The sequence below is a fragment of the Strix uralensis genome, chromosome 3, assembly GCF_047716275.1.
Source record: "Strix uralensis isolate ZFMK-TIS-50842 chromosome 3, bStrUra1, whole genome shotgun sequence".
Taxonomy (NCBI): domain Eukaryota; kingdom Metazoa; phylum Chordata; class Aves; order Strigiformes; family Strigidae; genus Strix; species Strix uralensis.
In genome coordinates, this window is record NC_133974.1 from 102,314,655 (window position 1) to 102,334,199 (window position 19,545).

A 19,545-nucleotide genomic window follows, 5' to 3' on the forward strand; every position below is an offset into this window, starting at 1 on the left:
AGGAAAGGTCCATGGCAAAAACCTTCTATTAGTACTGGAAAAAGTAGCAGCTTGATAGCCTTTGTCCTTCCTGAAAAGACCTCTGGTGTCCCAGGATCTCAAGCAGTAACTGAGCAGCATCCACAGCACCCCACTACCAAAATGATGGGTTTCAGTGCATTTTTTTTTAAATTATTATAATTAGTTTTCACACTTGCCTTCCTCCTGGGCAGGCCCCTTCACCATTCCCTGGGGGTTGGTGCTCCATGCTGCTGGCAGCCACTAGAGGATGCACTCAGGTGGCAGCAAGTCGAGTTGGCTCAGGTCAGGGCAAAGCCCCCCCGCCCAGTCCCTCTCTTGGGGCTGCTCTTTCTCACCTGCAGTGTTAGCACCCACACTCTCACACACCTGCAGAATAATTTTGCATTACTTGAGGTTGCCTGGGGCTGATTTTGCGTTTCTGCAGCAGGTGGTGAGCCAGCGCAGGACATTCCCAATAGCTCTGAACCTCTGCAGGGCGAGGGGTGAGCAGGAGGTGATATTTCAAAGTGAGTAAAACTCCTAAAGCACTGGAAAGAGCAAAAGCCCAGCATCCATGCTTGGCTGAAATGGCAGTGCGGCATAAGGAGGAAGGCCTCTGCCGGAGGAGGGGTTGCATCCCTCCTTTTCTGCCCTCTACAGTGTGAAAGCAGAGCCAGGCTGCAGGTCCCTCAGCAGACCCCCAGGACCCGGGGGGTGCCACCCTTGCACTGGCTAGTGACAACAGCCCGAGGGTCCCTCCCCAGCTGCTGGGTCAAATTCCTCCCTGGTGTAAACTCCTGGGTCAGCTTGGGCAGCCCTTCTCCCCTCCCTGGCCCAGTGATTATCCAGTAAGCTGCTCATGTCAGCTCACTTTTTATAAAAGCATCTCTAGATTTCAGCCCTGGGTTTATTTATTGAGTTTCTCTGAACTTTTCCTTTCTCCTTCCCTCCTGCCAAGGCCAAGAGATGGTACAAGCCCTGGAAGTAAATAGAAAATACCAAACTTAGGTTTTTTAGGTCACTGTAAACCACACACTTATCTGCTTCCAGAACACATAAACCACAGAATGGCAACCCAGGTCAACACAGAAGGATAAGGACTAGAAAGGTGGTTTTGGCTGCAGATATGAATAAATGAAGGTCTTGTAGGGGTAAGTATATATCTGTATTCAAGCAGCCTTTTTTAATCTTGGAGCCCTCTTCCTTTTTCTTCAAAGGATCCATATTCTTCTGGCAAAAAGACCTTTTTATCTCTCTGTGATTTCATATTCTGCCCAGCAGCCTATCATAAGAAAGCACAAATCTACTAAATAGTAAAATGAGGGATTATTTCCACTCATCTCTTGACAGACATTTCTACAAATTGGATCAAATGATTAAAGGTATTAGAATGACGTCGTGCAGATCCAGATCAAACCATTCGAAACCTTGAGTCTGTTTCTCCTTTGCTTGGAAAGAACCACCAGAAATAGTTGTAGATGCTAATTGCCCATTATTCTCATTAATGTGAAATTGTTAATTGGGATATTTGAATATTTTACTTGCTTGAATACTAACTGGGGAAGCTCAAGATGGAAGGACCATGCAGTGGCTTGCTTCCAACCGTGCCATTCGGGGTCTCTGCTAACGCCTGAATGGTTTTTCCTCAAGTCACTTGCACCGAGAAGAGGGGTAGAGGCTGCAAAATCTTCCGGCATCTCACATTACGAAGATGGCACTGCTGAAAATCAAATTCAGTCAGAAGAAACGGGTAAAACTAGCGCAGGGACTATGGCTCATGAACTGGCTTTCAGTGTTTGCTGGAATCCTTGTTTTTAGCATGGGTTTGTTCCTCAAAATTGAACTCCGGAAGCGAAGCGACGTGATGGACAATTCTGAAAGCCACTTTGTGCCCAATTCCTTGATATTGATGGGTATATTATCCTGCGCCTCCAATGGTTTTGCTGGCAAAATTTGTTATGATTCTCTGGATCCCGCTAAATTTGCCAGGTGGAAGCCTTTGCTGAAACCTTATCTGGCACTGTGTTTCCTCTTTAACATTCTCATTTTCTTCGTTGCTCTGATTTGCTTTCTCATGCGGGGCAATCTGGAGAGCACACTGGCTCAGGGGCTCAAGAACAGCATGAAGTTCTACCGGGACACAGACACCCCTGGAAGATGCTTCATGAAGAAGACCATTGACATGCTCCAAATTGAGTTCAAATGCTGTGGGAACAATGGCTTCAAAGATTGGTTCGAAATTCAATGGATCAGCAACAGATACCTGGACTTCAGCTCCAAGGAAGTGAAAGAGTAAGTGACTTAGTGGGGTTTGTATCGCGTACTATCATTATTTTGATTGGTATTATACTAAAGAAATGTACATCACAACAGGCACCGACTGGAGAGGGTTTTGTATAAAATGTTTTTTTTTTCTCTACTCTTGATTAATAAGCATCCCAAATGATCAGCTAGATTGCTTCCTCCCCTGACAAATTTCTCTTTTGTTATCCAGAACATAAAATATAAAGCACCAAAATACAATTCTCACTCTTACTCAGTGCGATGTAAACAGACTTAAAATAATATTTTTTACTGTCTTTTACCTCCTTATAAACCCATTATGTTGAGCCACACATGCCTCCTCCCAAAATCAACAGGTAAGTATCAGAACATCAGTATTCTTAAAGCAGATTTCAATGCAATTTATTAAGTTTCTAAAAAAGACTTCCTTGGCTATATACTGTTCATACCAGTTTTAAAACTTCACTTTAGATACTGGCAATTAATCAGTCTCATGGAAACAAATAGAAACAGTAATGCTTTACCAATAACTCATGTGTTTTAAACCCTTAAGATTTAGAATTTTATTTTTATATTCCCTCAATGGATTGCTCTGGTGCTGTGACAATATTGAGCATCAACATCCACTGACGTTCCTAGCTTTACACAGTGCCCCTTGTAGCCAAATGCATTTTAAATCCTCTCCTGTATAAAAACATGTTCAATATATATACTTGTGCCTAATTTTTTTAAACCTCACATGAAAGCACTGATTCCAACTTTACAAAGCAGAGCAGATTGTTGACCAGAAACACCTTAATGGCTCTGATGTCAGTGCCCAAAGAAGCAGTAATCTCAAAATCAGGTTAGGTGCAGTAAGCGCAAGTAAAAAATAAACATGAGAACAAATTAACTTTCTGAATTAAAAAATGAGCATTGAGCATAAATATCCACAGCCTTTTAAAAAATTAAGCACCGGGGGAAGAGATCGTTATTCAGAGTTCTTTGGGAACATCACTTGTTAACATTCATACTGTGTGGTTGCACAAAGGGTCTTGTAAACTGGAAGAAATCTGCCTTTTAAATATACTGCCTATGTTAAAAATGTCTGAAGTAATTTTGCAAAAAGCTTTGTGTATCTCTTGGGATCCCTGCCTGGCTGTGTAAATGGTATTTCACTTGTGTGTCTTTCCGAATGTTGTTTTTACTTGTTGGGTGATCTGGTTGGTTTTGCAATTTTGAAGTAGGACTTTGTAGTGAAAACTGTTACAGGCTTAACCTATCGCACTGCAGGGTTATGACAAATATATTCGCTATTTAATAAGGGAGTATTTGCATTACGAAGGTATGCCCATGGGTATAAATAACTACTTGAAAACATAATAAGTTCACCTTGCCAGCATTATATGGAGATTTGAGAGCTGTAACTTAATCCAGCAGCAGTGGAAGGGCAAAGCACAGAGGGAAAACAAGGTTATATTGTCCTTAATAAATGATGTCTTGTCTGGGACTGAGACTCAAGGCAATTTCTTTGTACAACTGAGGCAGGAAATAGGACATTAAAAATCCACAAATGGATGTTAATGAGTGAATTCAAGGTTTGAACTACACGGTGGTGCACAATCTCTGCTCACATTGCTGGTGGGATATTCGGGCCCCTTTGAAGTCAATAGCAAAGTTTGCCTTAGTTCCAGGGAAGGTGGGAGTCTGTCCCCTGCAATGCGATTTTTATATTTTTTGTAGAGTGAAGGCCTGATCCAACCTCTCTGAAACTGGTGCAGCATTTACACATCAATAGGAATTAGACCCAACTCAGAGCACACTTTACATCTAGACATAAAATCTCAACTGCATTTGATGTTTAGATATATTTAGGTCATGACTGCAAAGTGGAATTTTGCTTCACCAGGCTGCTGCAATCACCTCTCTCTCTATGACACAACTTTAAAATATCAATATAGAATGCTACAAGTGACTCTCAGATTTTTTTCACCTTTCTAGATCACTGGAGGTCTCCATTCTGCCATTTTCTAAGCAAAATGGCATCTATCAGTGTTGCAGTCCTCTTATTATAGTCTTTTTTTGCAGTGTCAGTGGAACTATTTCCCTTCCAGGTATCTCTCATCTAAACATCTCATAAGGCACCACACTAAATGGCTGTTTATGGAGAGCAGCCACAGTCTCAAATGAACAATAGTTTGGGACCTTCAGAAATTCAGACATTATTCAACATCCTGTTGCTGAAGCACATTTCATGTTTTAAACACTGGCAACAGTCCCAATCCAAGAATAAATGCGTAATCTCTTCCTGGAGCTGTTATCATCAAAAAGAAGATGTTAGGTTTGCTGGATCAATGGTCTAGCTGGATATGGTGGGTCCTAAGGCTGTTGTGGGTCCTTTTCCAAGCTCAGGTCACCTCCAACACTTCCCTTCCACCCTAACTATGCTGTGATCACTCTTTTCTGACTGCCCCTCCTGAAATTTCTCTCTGCCATTTAGTTTTCTTAAAAATTAATTTCTTTGAAGAAGTGACCCAAGAGAGTGCATTTCCATCACGAAGAGTTAATTATAGACTCAGTGTAGCCTTGATATGGGAAAAGATTTCAAAGAAAAACACCTGGGACAAATGCCGCCATATGAACAGGGGATGCAGAGAAATGGCCAGGAGGTGTGGTGGAAAGTCCGCGTTGCCTTTGCTTGCCTTTCTTGTGCAAAACTGCTTCAGTATATTTTTATATGTGTGTGTGTGTATTCACGCTTCCTTCTTTCCTTGCCCATAGTCGGATCAAAAGCAACGTGGACGGAAGGTACTTGGTGGACGGCGTCCCTTTCAGCTGCTGCAACCCCAGCTCCCCAAGACCCTGCATCCAGCACCAAGTCACCAACAACTCAGCTCACTACAGCTACGACTACCAAACGGAGGAGCTCAACCTCTGGCGCCATGGCTGTCGGGAAGCCCTCCTGCACTACTACAGCAGCATCATGACCTCCATGGGTGCCGTTGTCCTTTTTGTCTGGCTTTTTGAGGTAACCCTGTCCCCTCAGCCATGCTTTGTTGAAGCACCAGCTCTAGAGGAGCAGAGCATTTCTCAGCATGGACTTTCAAGTTAAAGATCAGATCTGTTTAAAATAAATCATCTGTCACTGTTCTTTGGCTGAGAAAACATCTAATAGTGAACATCTGCGTAAGGCCTGAAAGGTCCCAGGCTGGAGACATAGCTGGGAAGCATGGGGTGGGTGTTAGGTTACAGTCCTCCCCTTCAGAGCAAGGGGCCAGAGCCTCAAGTATCCCACAGCAAGAGGGAAAAAGGGCCTGATTTTCTGCCAAATGCAGAGTGCTGGGAAGAGAAGAGCATGTGAGGGCTCAGCTATCCAGATGCATTAATTTCACATGTGTCACCATTAGTGGAGAATGAAAAGTACACAAAGCAGTGTATTGGAAAGAGATGGCAGTAATTTGTGGGACAGAAAGTGCAATTAAGGGATTTATGTGCTGATGAGAGTAAGACCTAGAGCCATGCACAGGGTCCAGCTTCAGAGCAGCATTTGGTTTAAGGTCCATCATCAGCTCCACCAATCTTTTAGGTCACAAGAAGTGGCTTAGGTGAAGCAGATGGATTAATTTTATTTTATTCTGCTTCCCAAAATGACCATGCATATGCAAACAGGTGCCAGTACTGCCCAGTGCAGATGTTTGTGGGGACCATAGCCCATAATAGCATTTTAGCTTTGCTGTTAAAATACTATTCATTCAATGTGAGCAAAACATGTCCTTCTGCCTCTGGGAGATGGCCAGTTTTCTAGCAGGGGTGTTTAATCAATACTTATAGGCAGGGAGCATGGGCTGGCAGTGGCACAAGGGCTGGCGCATGAGGTGCTGGATGCAGAGGTAGGGCAGGACCGAATGGGAAACGGGGAGGGTGAAGCTCCCTGTGTGACCCTTTCTAATCCTTGAAACGGCTGCTGCAAATGACATTGCCTATTTTAAATGATTCAGCTGGCTTTTTAAAAATTTAGATAAATGCAAATTAAAAAAGATGCATTATATTTTGATACAAGCACTGACCTACACCCTTCCAGGAAAGAAGATGCTTTTTAGAAAATAAACAGCTACCCAAATAATCTGTGAACTGAAAAAAATGTCATAAAGTTATTTCATGTGTGTTATTTTAAAAATAATCACTCTGCAGGGCTGAGAAATGTACTACCTCCTCGTAGGACTGTTATTCTGGTAAGAAAAGAAAGAGAAGCCCAAATTCAAATAGAGTTTTTGAAGAGACGGTAATTTTAGCTATATATGAAAATCAGAAGGAAATTCAAAAAGTCGGAGGAAAAATGTGCAGAGATACTAATGCCAGCTGCAACAAATCATGACTAGGAACCTGTAACACCTCTGCTGACTTGTAGGAGATTAATGACAGTGATACGCTAACATTAATAGCAGCAACAGAAATGCAGTATTTTATTTCTAACTCTTCAAAGTACACCCAGGTATTTTTTTCGATCTGTGGCGTAATGAGAAATACAATCTTCTCTTTTTTCTTCATCTTTTTCAAAATATAAGGTGAGTTTTTTTTTCAGGCAATCAGAGGACTCTCGGGGCAAAGCTTTAAAGAAATATCACAGTCCTGGGTTATAATAATTGGCCCTCCTGAATATTTATGACTTGCCTGATGTTCTACCATAAAGGCTCCAGATCTGAGTCTCAAACTCCCTCTGCTTTTAAGGCAAAGCAGGAAGCAGACAGTAATTTAGTCCCCCTTGAAATATAAGTACTTTCTTTAAATTCCAGTCAGGTAGGAAACAATTTTATACTGAGTAGGAGCACAGCAGAGGTCCCAACTCCTGGCCAAGGTAAGATGTCAGTCTGACCAGCAGTCAGTCAACACACTGACTCTGTGCTTCTCATTTTCCCTTTGACTAGCTTGATGAGAAATTACAGAAAAGTGCAAAAGCAAAGGAGCGTCCTGGTTTGCTTTGCACTTGGAGCCACTGTGAACTCAGCCACAGCACCTCCCTAGCAAAGCCCTTCTTGGGGGCTGATGGAGGACTCTTCCAGCTGGCTTGGTAGTACTGAGGTGTGGGAAGGGGGATAGAGCATGGAGGAAAATACTAATTGCAGCTGTTACTTTGAGCTGTAGAAAAACGTAACGTGCCAAATGGTTGTAGGGACCTCAAGGAAGGACATTTAGGTTTAGTGTTTCTGTATCAGGTGCAAGGAAAAATGAACCTATTCTGAAGTATCAAAACTTCTATTTGAAAAAAAATGTAGCCTGTCATATTTTCTGGAAATGTATTATTATCCACATACTGCTTTTACTAGCAAAAGCTGTAGGCTTTGCACGAGTGACAACCAGTCATGAGGGTGACAAAAATATCACACCCTGCTCTAGCTAAGCTGCCTCAGGCTAAACCCTAGCAAACATATGGGCTTCCCTGCAGAAGGCCAAGCAGAGCAAGCCTAGCTGTCTTCTTGACTTGCCTCAGCCAGAAAAGAGGAAATGGGGGGTTTGGGGTTGACCTGAATAGAGTATTTCAAAAGGGAGGGCAGTAGCTGATTCCTGAGATGCTCCAGGTCCTTCACCTGTATAAACACATGGCTCTTGATAGGTCACAGGCACTGCAATGGCTGATACCCTGAGATTCATCTCATGTGTGGTGCCACAGAGGGAGCCCAGCACTGAGTTCCAGGAGGTGGGAACCCAGGAGAGTGATCAAACATGAGCAGGAAGTGGATTGCACATCATGTGCTGGAGAGTAAACTCTGATGCACTGAATACTAGGAGTGAACTCCTGATAATCTTCAAAACCAGCCCACAGGCAGCAGGGACTGTCCAGAAGGACACAGTTTGCTCTGCTGGCATAGATCGAGGGGCTGAGCATGCTGTGGTGCAGAGGGATGCACCAGCCCAGCCTGCCCATACCCAGCCCTGGAGAAACACTGCAGCCTTGTTCTTCCTGCCACTTTAAAGTTGTTATAAAATGACAAGAGTTTTCATGACAGTTTGTCTATCAGCTAAGGGACATCATCACTCAGGGAGGCTGGGCTAGCTGTGAGACCTTGATGCCCAGGCCTTCTCTGCTGGCTTGTGATTAAGCACAAGTCTACCACTCAAAGTCACAAACTGGTTGAGGTTGGAAGGGAGGCTGGAGGTCCTCTTGTCCACAACTCCCTGCTCGAGCAGGGCCACCTGGAGCTGGTTGCCCAGGACCAAGTCTAAGACAGCATTTGAATATCTCCAAGGATGGAGACTCCAACACTTTTCTGGGCAACATGTGCCAGTGCTCAGTCAGCCTCACAGTGAAAAAGTGTTTCCTGATGTTCAAACAGAAGTTCCTGTGTTTCAATTTGTGCTCATGGATACCATTCACCACCTTTGCCACAAGCTGGCTCATGTTCAACTTGGTGTCCACCAGGACCCTAATGCCCTTTATTGCCAAGCTGCTTTCAGCCAGTCACCCCCAGCATATAATGGTGGATGGGGTTGTTCCTTCCCTGGTGCAGGACTTCACAAAACTGATGGCCCAAGGCTCTATGCTATCATCTAGGAAGATAGACTAATTTACCAAATAGTAAACTTCTTTGAGGACCAAGGTGTTGTGAGTCATTCATGTGAGTTAAACTGAATATGGGTATGGATATTCTTTGAATATGGAAGTATTTGATCAAGCTTTTTTGTTTGACCAATGTTCTTCCCTTTCTTGAGTGAAAGCAGAGAAACATGAACATCTGAAAATTCTGGGAGTAACCAATGGTAGCTTTAGTCTTCCAAGAGTTTGGAGACATACACAGGCAGGATGACCAGGGTAGACAGGCTAATGAATGGTCCACAGCAGCACATGCTTGAGCAGTTCCATGAGTCCAAAAGCCAGATGTGAATTTTGCCATCGGCCATGCTATGTGGCTGAATCCCAACTTCAGATCTACCCAGCTACACGATGCCGTAATCCTGCATGAGAGTTTACAAGATTCCTCCATCTCTAGTTGAAAAGCCTCAACAGAGAGCAGCACCTTGCAGGTCCAGGGCAGCTCTCCATGGGCCTCAGCTGTGACACTAGATAAGCAACACACAGGGATGCTGACCTCTTTAGCCATTAGGGTTCAGGAAGACCAATCACTTCCTTGGCAATTTGGGTAGGATAACAGAGGTATTGTACTTCCCTTACAGAACAAATCCTATGAGGTTGTTAACAACAATAAGTGGTCTCAATCTTAGCTTTACCTAGCACATGAAAGACTAAATCAGTCTTACTGCTGCCTCATCCTGACCACCCCCTCTACCATCTCATCAAGCTGGCTCTTCTCGGCACTGTCTTTTCTTTCTTTCTTTCTTTCTCTACTTCACAGATCCATCACTTTCCTTCATGAGCACCACAATGGTGGAACTCCAACTGTTCTGCATAGTGTTAGAAGGCAGGAGACTAGCTAAAAACATTATTTATCTCTGGAGGCAGGTTTGGGGTGTTGCCTGTGTCAGGGGTGTTACATCAGCATAATGCAGTAGAAGAAGTCTCATTCAGGGCTGCTGGGCCTGATAAATATATTATCAGAACTAGATATTTGTTTTAGATGGAACCAGCAAGAGATACAGATCACCTGCTGCCTTGATTTCCTTATTTGCACATACCTATATAAAAACAAAACCAGAATTTGAAGTAGACAAGCTGATGGCTTAAATCCTAATACGGCTCAGTTCTGCACACTCATGAATATTTCCTTGATCAGATTAATACACTTGCCACACATATTAAGGTCAATGTAAAGTAAAAATATTTAGAGTTAAAATTGAGTGGTGGCAGAGGATGTTGTTGCACATACAGCTTTATGGACATCTAGTGCACAGGAGCAGAAATTTCATTAAAATCTCCCAGAAGGTGCCACGCCTGTGATGGGGTACGTGGAAAGGCCCCTTGTGCACATGGCCACACAAAGCTGCTGTTTTGCAGCAGCCAGCATGTGCTTCCTTCATCAGTTGATGCATCCACTCATTGCTTATCAACTGTCACACTTGCTGTGGTGCTCACTCATTTCAGACCTCCACCCTCGCCTTCCCTACTTGTGAAGGGACATTTTCCTCCTGCCAGCTCCCCTTCACCTCTTCTGGCCATCTCAAAGCAGGAAGGCTGCTCAGGATCTCCTCTCCTGTGGAGGATTCCCACAGCGCTTAAGCTGTATCTGTTTGGTGCCTTTGGCATTTTGTTCACGTCACCAGCCCAGGCTGCTGATAGCAGAGGACGGTGAGGATGCGGACAAAGGTATAAAGGTTTGCCTGACACTCTGTCTTTTCCATTGCATGGCACAGATGTCTGTGACGGTTGGCTTGCGTCTTCTGCACACCTCTCTGGAAAGCATTCCAAATCCCGAAGACCCTGAATGTGAAAGCGAAGGGTGGATCCTGGAGAACAGCCTGAAGGACACTTTGAAGTCTGCGCTGGAGAGTTTGAAAAAGATTGGTAAGCTCAATCAGGTGGAAGCAGACGCCGAAGGGGCCGAAGGAGGGGAAGCTGGGAAGACGCCAGCTGTCACAACGGTCAGTTGAGCTTCTAATTGATGTGGACTTTTTATCAGAGAGGAATCAAAAAAACCTGAGAATTGTGAAGATCTGTTTTAAAAGCTATGTATCAACCATCAGAACACACATATCTACGTATTTATTTTTTTTTTGTGTATGGGAGTATACAACATAGTGCACCTTGGGATAATACATTTATCCACAATGTCAGTACACCATATTAATATCTTCTTGGGGAAATGACCCCTCTAGGACTTGCAATATTTATGTGTTCCCTTATCAGGGACAGTTAGTTTAAAAAAATAAAATAAAATTGCTGGCATCACACAGTGATCCATTCCATCTTATTTTGAAATTAAAAGTGGAATTTGAAAAGTTAGTATTTTTTGCTAAAGTTGCTTTATCAGCATGCTTTATGTACTTCAACTTTAGAAGGCAAACAGATTGGTTTTCTGGGGAGTAACATCTTAGAACTCAAAGGAAGAAGTATTTCCAGAATTGTATATAACTTAGTATACAGTTATTTTGACAAACCTCTCATATAATGTTATTTTTGTTAATGTGCTAAGCAATGGTATTTTCTGCTCTATTCTTAAGATGGACATAGAACAAAATGTAAACTTATGCTGAGAATTTATGTACTAAGCAAAAATTGTAATTTAATGAAACAGCACAAGTATCATGAAAACAACATTAAGGTAAGATTTATGGGTTTTGTTTCTCAGGGTTTTTTTCAGCCTGTATATCTTGAATTAGTATGTTGTAGACTTACGCTTCACCTTGTATTTAAACAAGCAGAAGCTTAGAAAATTCCACTTGTAGTAGGTGGAATCAATGCTATGAGCATGTGCCAGCTACAGTTATTCTGAACATTTTAAAGAGTATGTAATCTCATAGCTTGCTCCACAATATTCAAGCCCAACTATTTTTAAAACAAGAAAAAAAAAAAAAAAAGGCTACTTAGAACTAACACTTTAAATGTTTTCCAGCATCCTAGCAAATGGATACCATTCATCTGCAAGTACATCAAGCCTCAAACTTTGAGGCCAGGGAAAAGTAAGTTTAAATCAGTCCCCGGTGTGCAAATTTTACAAGTTTTACTTTTCGTTATCAGTGATAGGGTACCCTTCATTATACCTTTTAAGTCAAAGGAAAGGCACATTTTGCATATGCTGCATTTCTCCAAACATATTGTCATAGCTGGGGGACCCTTTCTCATATACAAAGTTGGAATAAGACATGGAAAGAGTTTGCTGTGGTGTGTGGCCTCTAGTAAGGGAACAGAGTATCATGCAGCTGCTAGATAATTTCAGCTAAAGGGCAAGAAACCTGAGAACAAGCCCCAACCTCCTGCACAAACAATTGCAGACATCTCAGTCCCTCAGCTACAAGCCAGGCACCACTTTTTTTTTTCACCCCAGCTGGGCAAATCCTCTACTCTGCAGTGTACCTGGGAGAGTTTTCTCAGCAGGTCCCTTCCACCTGGCTGGTGGCCAGTCTTCAAATGAAGCCATGTTTGCAGCTGCCTAATCATAGTGCAGCCTGTTAGTTTTCATTCTTCATCACTTGTGCACTTGCCCCAGCAGCACTCAGCTCCTCCAGCTTTTGTTCAAACTCCTTCTAGGATGGACAGACCAGTTGACAGCAGGACAGGTAGGGACATGTCCATACATCAAGCCATAGTCTACATCTCAGTGGCCAGGCTGTTTCAGGCCATCTGCACCTAAGGTTTGATTTTGACAGGTATTTGTGGCATCCTTTCACTTTTTCAAAGCTGGTCAAAGCTTTTAACTTCAGTTACAATAATGAATTTAGTTACAATAATTAATTAAAAAGTCAACACTCTTCTTTTGTGCGCAAGACTGACTAGAACAAGGGCACTAAGATAAAAGCCAACTTGCTACTCACCACAGCCTATCATCTATTGTTTTACTGAGGGGATACTCTGCATGGCAGAACTGTACAAACCAGACCAACTCCTTTCTTCTCAGTAAGAGATTGCTACGACTGGCTGCTCCTCTCAGTTGGTCCATTAGAGAAGAACAGGATTGTGGATGGAGCATGATGTGGCCACATATATCAGAGAAGAGCTTTTCAGAGGAGTCACATATGGATAGGAGCTGCATTACAAGGATTAATTACAGTTTTTCCTTGTGAGGCTTCAGTGTGCTGTGATCTATACCAGTTACCTGATGACATCTGATTTTTCAAAGAGATCTAGATTTATTGCTGCCCTAGAAATCTGGTTTAGGCCATTGATTTAGAGATGACTCCAATTATTTGTGGCCTCTATTTTTTTTTTTTTCCAATCTATTGCTAAAGCGATGTAACAAATTGTCAAATTACTCTTTCAATGCCACATTGGAGAAACGAGTTCCCAGAGCAAGAGTCTCACGGTATTAGGCAGGTAGAGACACCATCTGAGACAGGTTTATGAAGAATAGTACTGGAATCAGGGCTTCATAAATATAAGAACAAATAGTGTATATGCTAATGCTGTCTAAAATAAAGCCTCCTGGTTAATGAAAATCTCTGTAACATCTTATAATTACTACAAGATTGTAATATGACTGCTTTGTAAAATATTACCTGTAATATACCATTCATCCAATCTGACATATACTTTCTTGTGACTTCGTAAATGCTGTTCTAGATAAAGCTATCTCTGCTGTCTGCAAATGTAAATTTAGGTATTAAAAATTCTATTGCAAGTAAAGATCTCTTTAAAGAAAATGTTTAAATATATACAATTTAATACAGATTTCTTTAATTTGCGTTACTGCTGACTTTTCGCTTCTGAATTCATTTTTTTTGGACCCACTTTATGTGTTTCTATAGGTGGGGCTCTTCCACCACTCTATATAATGCTCTGAGAGAAAGCAAACCTTCCTCTTCTCACGTGCCCAGCTAAGCTCAGGATGTGCAAACAGACCCCTAAATCACTTGCCTCTTACTAGAAACAGAATCTGCTGGACCATTTCAGTAGTATCGTCTTGTGGTACATAGGAATTAAAACATCTTCACAGGCCTTAACTTCTAGACGTGCTCAACAAGTGAAACCACTGTCATCCTCAGGATCTTTGTCAATCAGCTAAACTGGGTTTATAACCTCTTTTTTCCCCATTTAAATCTAACTTACAACACACATTCAAAATAAAGCATTGTTGTTATTTTAAATTTAAGTCTAAAGCTTATGAGTCAAATCTGCTTGCAGCAATCCAACAACTTCCAGAGCCATGCCCTGATTTTCAAACTAACAAACTTCAGGAGGATGTGAGCTTATTTCATACAAACCAGGCCACTTCTTTTTAGGTACCTTCATACGGATTACCGGCTTAAATCCAAGCACCCAGATCTGAGAGCCAGACCAAGGCCCTGAAGTGTCAACTTTTAAGAATTTTTTTTTTTTTTTTTTAAAGAGATGGCAAGAAGTGCACTATTTTACTGGTGACATTTATCTGAAGGTACACAGAACACACTAAAGTGCTTTAAAGGAGAAAATATAAACAGCTTCCTTAAAGCTATTAATTCCTAAGTAACCTTAATACAATTGATAAGATTAGCCTCTATGCATTACATGAGCTGGGACATTTTATAATACCAGACAAACGCATCCGTGCAGCTTAGCAAAGAGCATGGGAATGCTATATCGAGCTTGTAAGCACTGCACACTTCCTAGCTAATGGCCAGGGAAGATTTTTTCAAGGCTGATATAAAGAAAAGGAATCCCGGCAAAACAGTTAACTATTTCCACCTGACTTGTTTGTTTTGTAAACCATTTTGTAAAATAAAACCATTTTGTAAACTACCACAATCAAGGTAAAACGGGGACAGATCACAAATGTTTATTAAAAAAAAAAAGCATTATTAGAGATTACTTAATTAAGAGATAAAGCCAGAAAAATAGAATGGTGCCATGTGATAACAGCCCCCTGTGGGGAGACAGAAGCTTAGGCATATTTATTTATGGTAACAGCAATGCAGCTATCTCAAACCTGAAGTAATGCGTGTATGAAACTTGTTTGGTTTTTTAATTATATCAGACTCACAATGTTCAGTGACTGACAGAAACACTGAAGTAGTAAAACATCTCTCTCCAAGCACCTGCATTTGAAGGTCCCACGTCACTTCACAGTGACACTTCACACTTTCTGAATTTTAATCCAACACACATTTGTGAGGTGGGAAAGCTGGAAGAAACCCTGGCCTGGAGCTCAGCTTTGTGGGCTCTCCATCACATGCACCACCTCTGCAGCACCCTTCCCTGTGGAATGCACCCTCGTTTTGCAGTTTCCCCCTCACTCGTGGTGCAGAGGAAGAGCTGAGCAGGGCTCCCACCTTCCATCTCACCAGCCCCTTACAAAGCAACACACAGAGAACAATCTTGCCTGATTAACCTGTTTCTACTAAAAAGAAGGATAGTCCATAAACATGAGTCAACTATTAAGTTCATTATGAGGTGCATTTCTATAGTTTGTTCTCAAAGCCAATTTCTCCAGAGCAAAGGGTGGTGCAGGAATCAGATGTACTAGGCAAACTCAGCAAAACAAGGACCAAAGGGCAGGTCTGCAGCCTGTTGTCTGATTGAAGGCACACCACTTCACTAGGCAACCAAGCCTCCACACATTTTACATCATGTTCCCAGGCAAAACCGGGTCAAGCAGCACAAATCAGAAATGGGGAGACTTGGGCATGCGAAACGTGGTAAGCCATCACTGCAGCTAGAGGGGTGATGAAAGGAGGAGACCAAAGCAGTAAGTCTGAGACACACAATTCCCCAGACTGACAATCATGTTAAGAGGATGAAAATTAAGTTTAATTCTTGGAAAAAAACCCACAGAAGTCACTTTGAAATATGCGACAATACAGAATTTAAGAGCAGCGTCAAAGAACCGCTGTCCCTCCCAGCTGTGCGCTCCTCCCAGCTGGAGACACACCGAGCCCCCTCTCCAGCCAGGCAGCAATGTCAGTAGACACAAACTGGAAGGAGATCCATCTGATCCAACACACGCATAGTCCCCCAAAGCAAAGTTTTCCTTTTCAGAATTGCTTTTTGCCTTCTCAGCTACCCAAGTAACCTGTTCAGAGGGTAGCACAGCTCTGCCTTAGACAAAGGCTTTTTCAAATGGGTGTGAGTTTTCCCATTTACACATATAAACTCATTTCTCTGACACAAATAACAGACTAAGCTTAAAGATGAAGGAAATACAGGCGGAAAATACTAACAAGGATAAGGTGAATTCACAAATTCATATGAATGAATCTTTCATTAATTATATATATTAATGAAGAGTAGAAGTAACATTGATTCTGTAATGTTGCTGTAGGCATATTTTAAGTAAATTATGACAGCATTTCTTGTTTTTACCCCAGAATTTTAAATGTAATTAGAACCTAAAATTTAAATTTATTCTCTACTTGACAAGTTTTTTTAAAATTGTAGAGTACTTCAGATTGTTCTTGAGATTAGGTGATGTTAAAAAAGGGTTAAATTCATTTCAGGAAGCATTTTGTTCAGGAAGAGACTCACAATGGTATGTCTAGATTTCAGATAATTATACCACAGCATGTCCCCAACTTCAGTGGGACAAAATGACTTTCTGTCCTCTCCCTCTTTGCAAGCTGGCACTCAACCAGAGCGCTGCTTATGTGGGTACTCATTCCCAGCGCCACATACCCTCCTCAAATATTTCACAACTAGGTCTCTGTCACTGGTGAAGACTTACAAGTGGATCCTGAAGCTCTGAGAGCAGGAAACCACCGCATCTTCCTGTCACTGCAATCACAGCTGGGAAAGCCTGCACACCTCAACAGCTATGCCTGGAGTAGAGCTTCCCACCCTGAGCCCGTGTTACACTCCAGTGCAGTGAAGCAACCACGCTGATTCTTGGGTTTGCTGTCCTAGATGGACATGACCCCTTTCAACACCTGTGTAACTTTTACTCCACATCTGCCCATCCATTTGAAATGCTACCCACACTGAAATGTTTTATTTAAATGTCTCACTTGTTGATATTAACAGCCGTTACCCCCTAGCCTCCCAGCTGAACAGTGTCCTTCTGCATGCCCCAAGTGCCACATACACTGCTATCACACAGCATTTACCTCTCCATTAAAAAAAACCCACTCAAAAAGTCCTTATTTTCAGCTCCATCCTATTCAAGCTGACGGTAGAGATAGAGAAGAGCTTAAAGCCTACATTGTAAAGTAGTACACAGAAAAAAATAATATAACATCAATTACTTTGTTTCAGAGTTCATGCCAGTTTTCAGCTACTAAAGCACTTTATGAATTACTAGACCTTGACATGAAAAGATTTATAATACAGAGAGGAGATGCCTGACTAGTTCAACAGCATTAAATAGATGCCCAACAATTACTGCAGATTTTTTTTCTTCTTCTAGTGTACTTTGTGCTGAATTACTCATTCATTCCAAAAGACTCTGATACAATCACTGCAGGAAGACACAGGCTCCTTGGAGCTGTCTTTATGGGAAGCAAACATTACCTCTCTAATGCAGGTTTCTCTGGTTAGAGGACACCAGTGGATTACATCAGAGAACATATTGCTGATCTCCTTGCCTTTGTTATTTTTATACAACCTTTTCTCTGATTTATTAGAAGGCTTTAGCATCCTCCATGTTTAGCGTACTGCAAGTACAGAAATATGTTTCACACATTATTCCTCACATACATAGTTGATTTCAAATCAGCATCTTGATTTTCTAAGTCACTAATACACCCCACAGTGGTCTGCACAGATGCCATCGCTAACCTGAGCTCAGCTGTCCCACCCTGCCCCGGGCTGACTAGCCAGCCTGGCTTTCCTTCCAGGATCCTACGCAAAGGACAAGCTGGAAAACTTACCACCTCCGAGCTCACGCTGTCTGGAAAGAGACTGTGAAAATATATATTCACAAACTGATAAAAAAGTAACATTTAATCATTGCTGTCATGGAGACGGAGATCAGTACTTGCCATTTCTTAGCTCCTACACCTGGTGCACTGCGAAACTCCTCATACTCTCTCTCTTCTTTTTTCCTCCAAGAGAAGAATATTTGACAAATCCCTCCATCAAGACACAAACATGTAACATTTGGGCCATCTAATGTTTGCAAGGCAGGAGAGGGGGAAAGGGGGCAGAAGAGCAGGAAAAAAATAGAGGCTGAATATGTAACAGCCTCAAGATAAGAATATGCAAAGCAGTTTTTATACTTGGTACAAAAATTTGTAGAAGAAAGGCTAAAACTGCTGCAAATGAAGTATGAATAGAAACGTACATGTATGAAACAGCAGAAGAAATAATCGAGCAAGCCTTTAAAGAGCAGCATGTATAGATAAACATGTGACTGACAGCAATAAAGTGGGTAGATGCTAAGAAACATGCTGTTTACACCCAGCCCAGGAAGCCTCAGCTCCAAATGGCCACAGTATAGTTGACTTCTCAGAAGCAGACCTGCACTTCGGTAACGAGAGGGAGAAAATGAGACTGCGGTGTGCCATTCCTCTTCACATTATTATATTCTAGCCAAGGCACTCCAAAACAAGAAAAGACAATGGGCAGCCTTACTTAAGATTTATGAAAGGTGAAGCAGGATACTGAGGCAAAACACAGCACCAGCACCACAGTTATGCTGAATAAAAGACCTTTCCAAAAGGCAGCTGCCATCACCAACCATGTGGTATGTAGGGAGGACTCAGCAGCTGTTACTCCTGTCCTCTGTAGCACATAGCCCTGGCCAGACCACTTGGACACATGCATCTTGGTGCCTGTGGGTGTAAGTGTGCAGGTGGATACACTGAGCTTCAAAATAAGATATAAGATAAGAAATAAAATCACCGTGCCCTTCCATAGGGTCTCAAGCTGAAGTGAGAGGATGTTTTAGTACGAAGCTTCCATCTACCACCATAAATACTCAGCTACTTCTCAGGGCCAGCTGGGGATAAGGTGTACTAAACAGCATCCAAACACACCCTACACGATCAGAGGGGTACAACAGATGTTCAACATGTGGTATTCACAGGGCCCTGCTTTGTAAACATCTGAACTATTTTAATGTAGCTTATGTTCCTGTATCAGCCTGTAACATTTAACAAAATATGTATTGATTAATACCAGGTAAAAAACCCATTACTGACAAAGCTAGCTCAGTACAGTTGCACAAAAGTCACACCTGAATTAGCCACCGCTGAGCTGACTCTCCCAGAATAGAACCAGCAATCGCTCTTTCCCCTGACCATTGTTAGCCTTGGAATAAAATAGATAATAATAAACCCCCTTCTCCCTCTTACTGGAAAGAGCTGCCTAACAGTCTGAAGAGCACAGCTCTGTGGGACTTTGTCAGGCCTCAGAGGGCTTTCCAGTGGATGAACTTCCAGAGGCAGGTCTGAGGGCAAGCACTGACTGGCCAAGAGCCTCTATCAAGCCTGGGATCTCCAACCACCCACTTGATGTGGAATTCTGCACTATCCCTTAGCCAACAGTTCAAACTTCTACGACAGCAAACCCCCAGACTGCACAGGTACTGGTGGCTGGCAGCAAGGAGAGGCAGGGAGGCTCCAGCTCCTTCTGGGCACGCCTCCTGCAGCCTGGGCAATTGCTGGAGTCCCAGCAGCCAATTCTACTTAGATATCCCAGGCTGATAGTAACATCCTTCCATCAACCACTCCTAGTTCCCCAAACCACAAATGACACTTCAACAAGGTGAAGCTGCTTACTGGTAACTAGAAGTTATCACCAACTGGAGATTAAGATGTGCTATCCACACA

The 19,545-nt window shown here is 42.4% G+C and overlaps 1 protein-coding gene across 1 annotated transcript; it reads left to right on the forward strand.

Annotated features, from left to right (window-relative positions):
- The first annotated feature begins 1,393 nt into the window (after positions 1–1,393).
- On the forward strand, positions 1,394–13,562 carry PRPH2 (peripherin 2). Its single transcript, XM_074863625.1, has 3 exons — positions 1,394–2,292; positions 5,044–5,290; positions 10,567–13,562. Exons 1-3 carry the CDS (start codon positions 1,712–1,714, stop codon positions 10,801–10,803), a joined length of 1,065 nt encoding a protein of 354 aa, XP_074719726.1. The 5' UTR covers positions 1,394–1,711; the 3' UTR covers positions 10,804–13,562.
- Positions 13,563–19,545: the final 5,983 nt, after the last annotated feature.

Bases quoted from the DNA above. Each gene is read 5' to 3' on its own strand.
- PRPH2 (XM_074863625.1), top strand. From the start codon at position 1,712: ATGGCACTGCTGAAAATCAAATTCAGTCAGAAGAAACGGGTAAAACTA. The intron at 2,293-5,043 runs GTAAGTGACTTA...CCTTGCCCATAG, and splicing joins AGCTCCAAGGAAGTGAAAGA to TCGGATCAAAAGCAACGTGG. The intron at 5,291-10,566 runs GTAACCCTGTCC...TGCATGGCACAG, and splicing joins TTTTTGTCTGGCTTTTTGAG to ATGTCTGTGACGGTTGGCTT.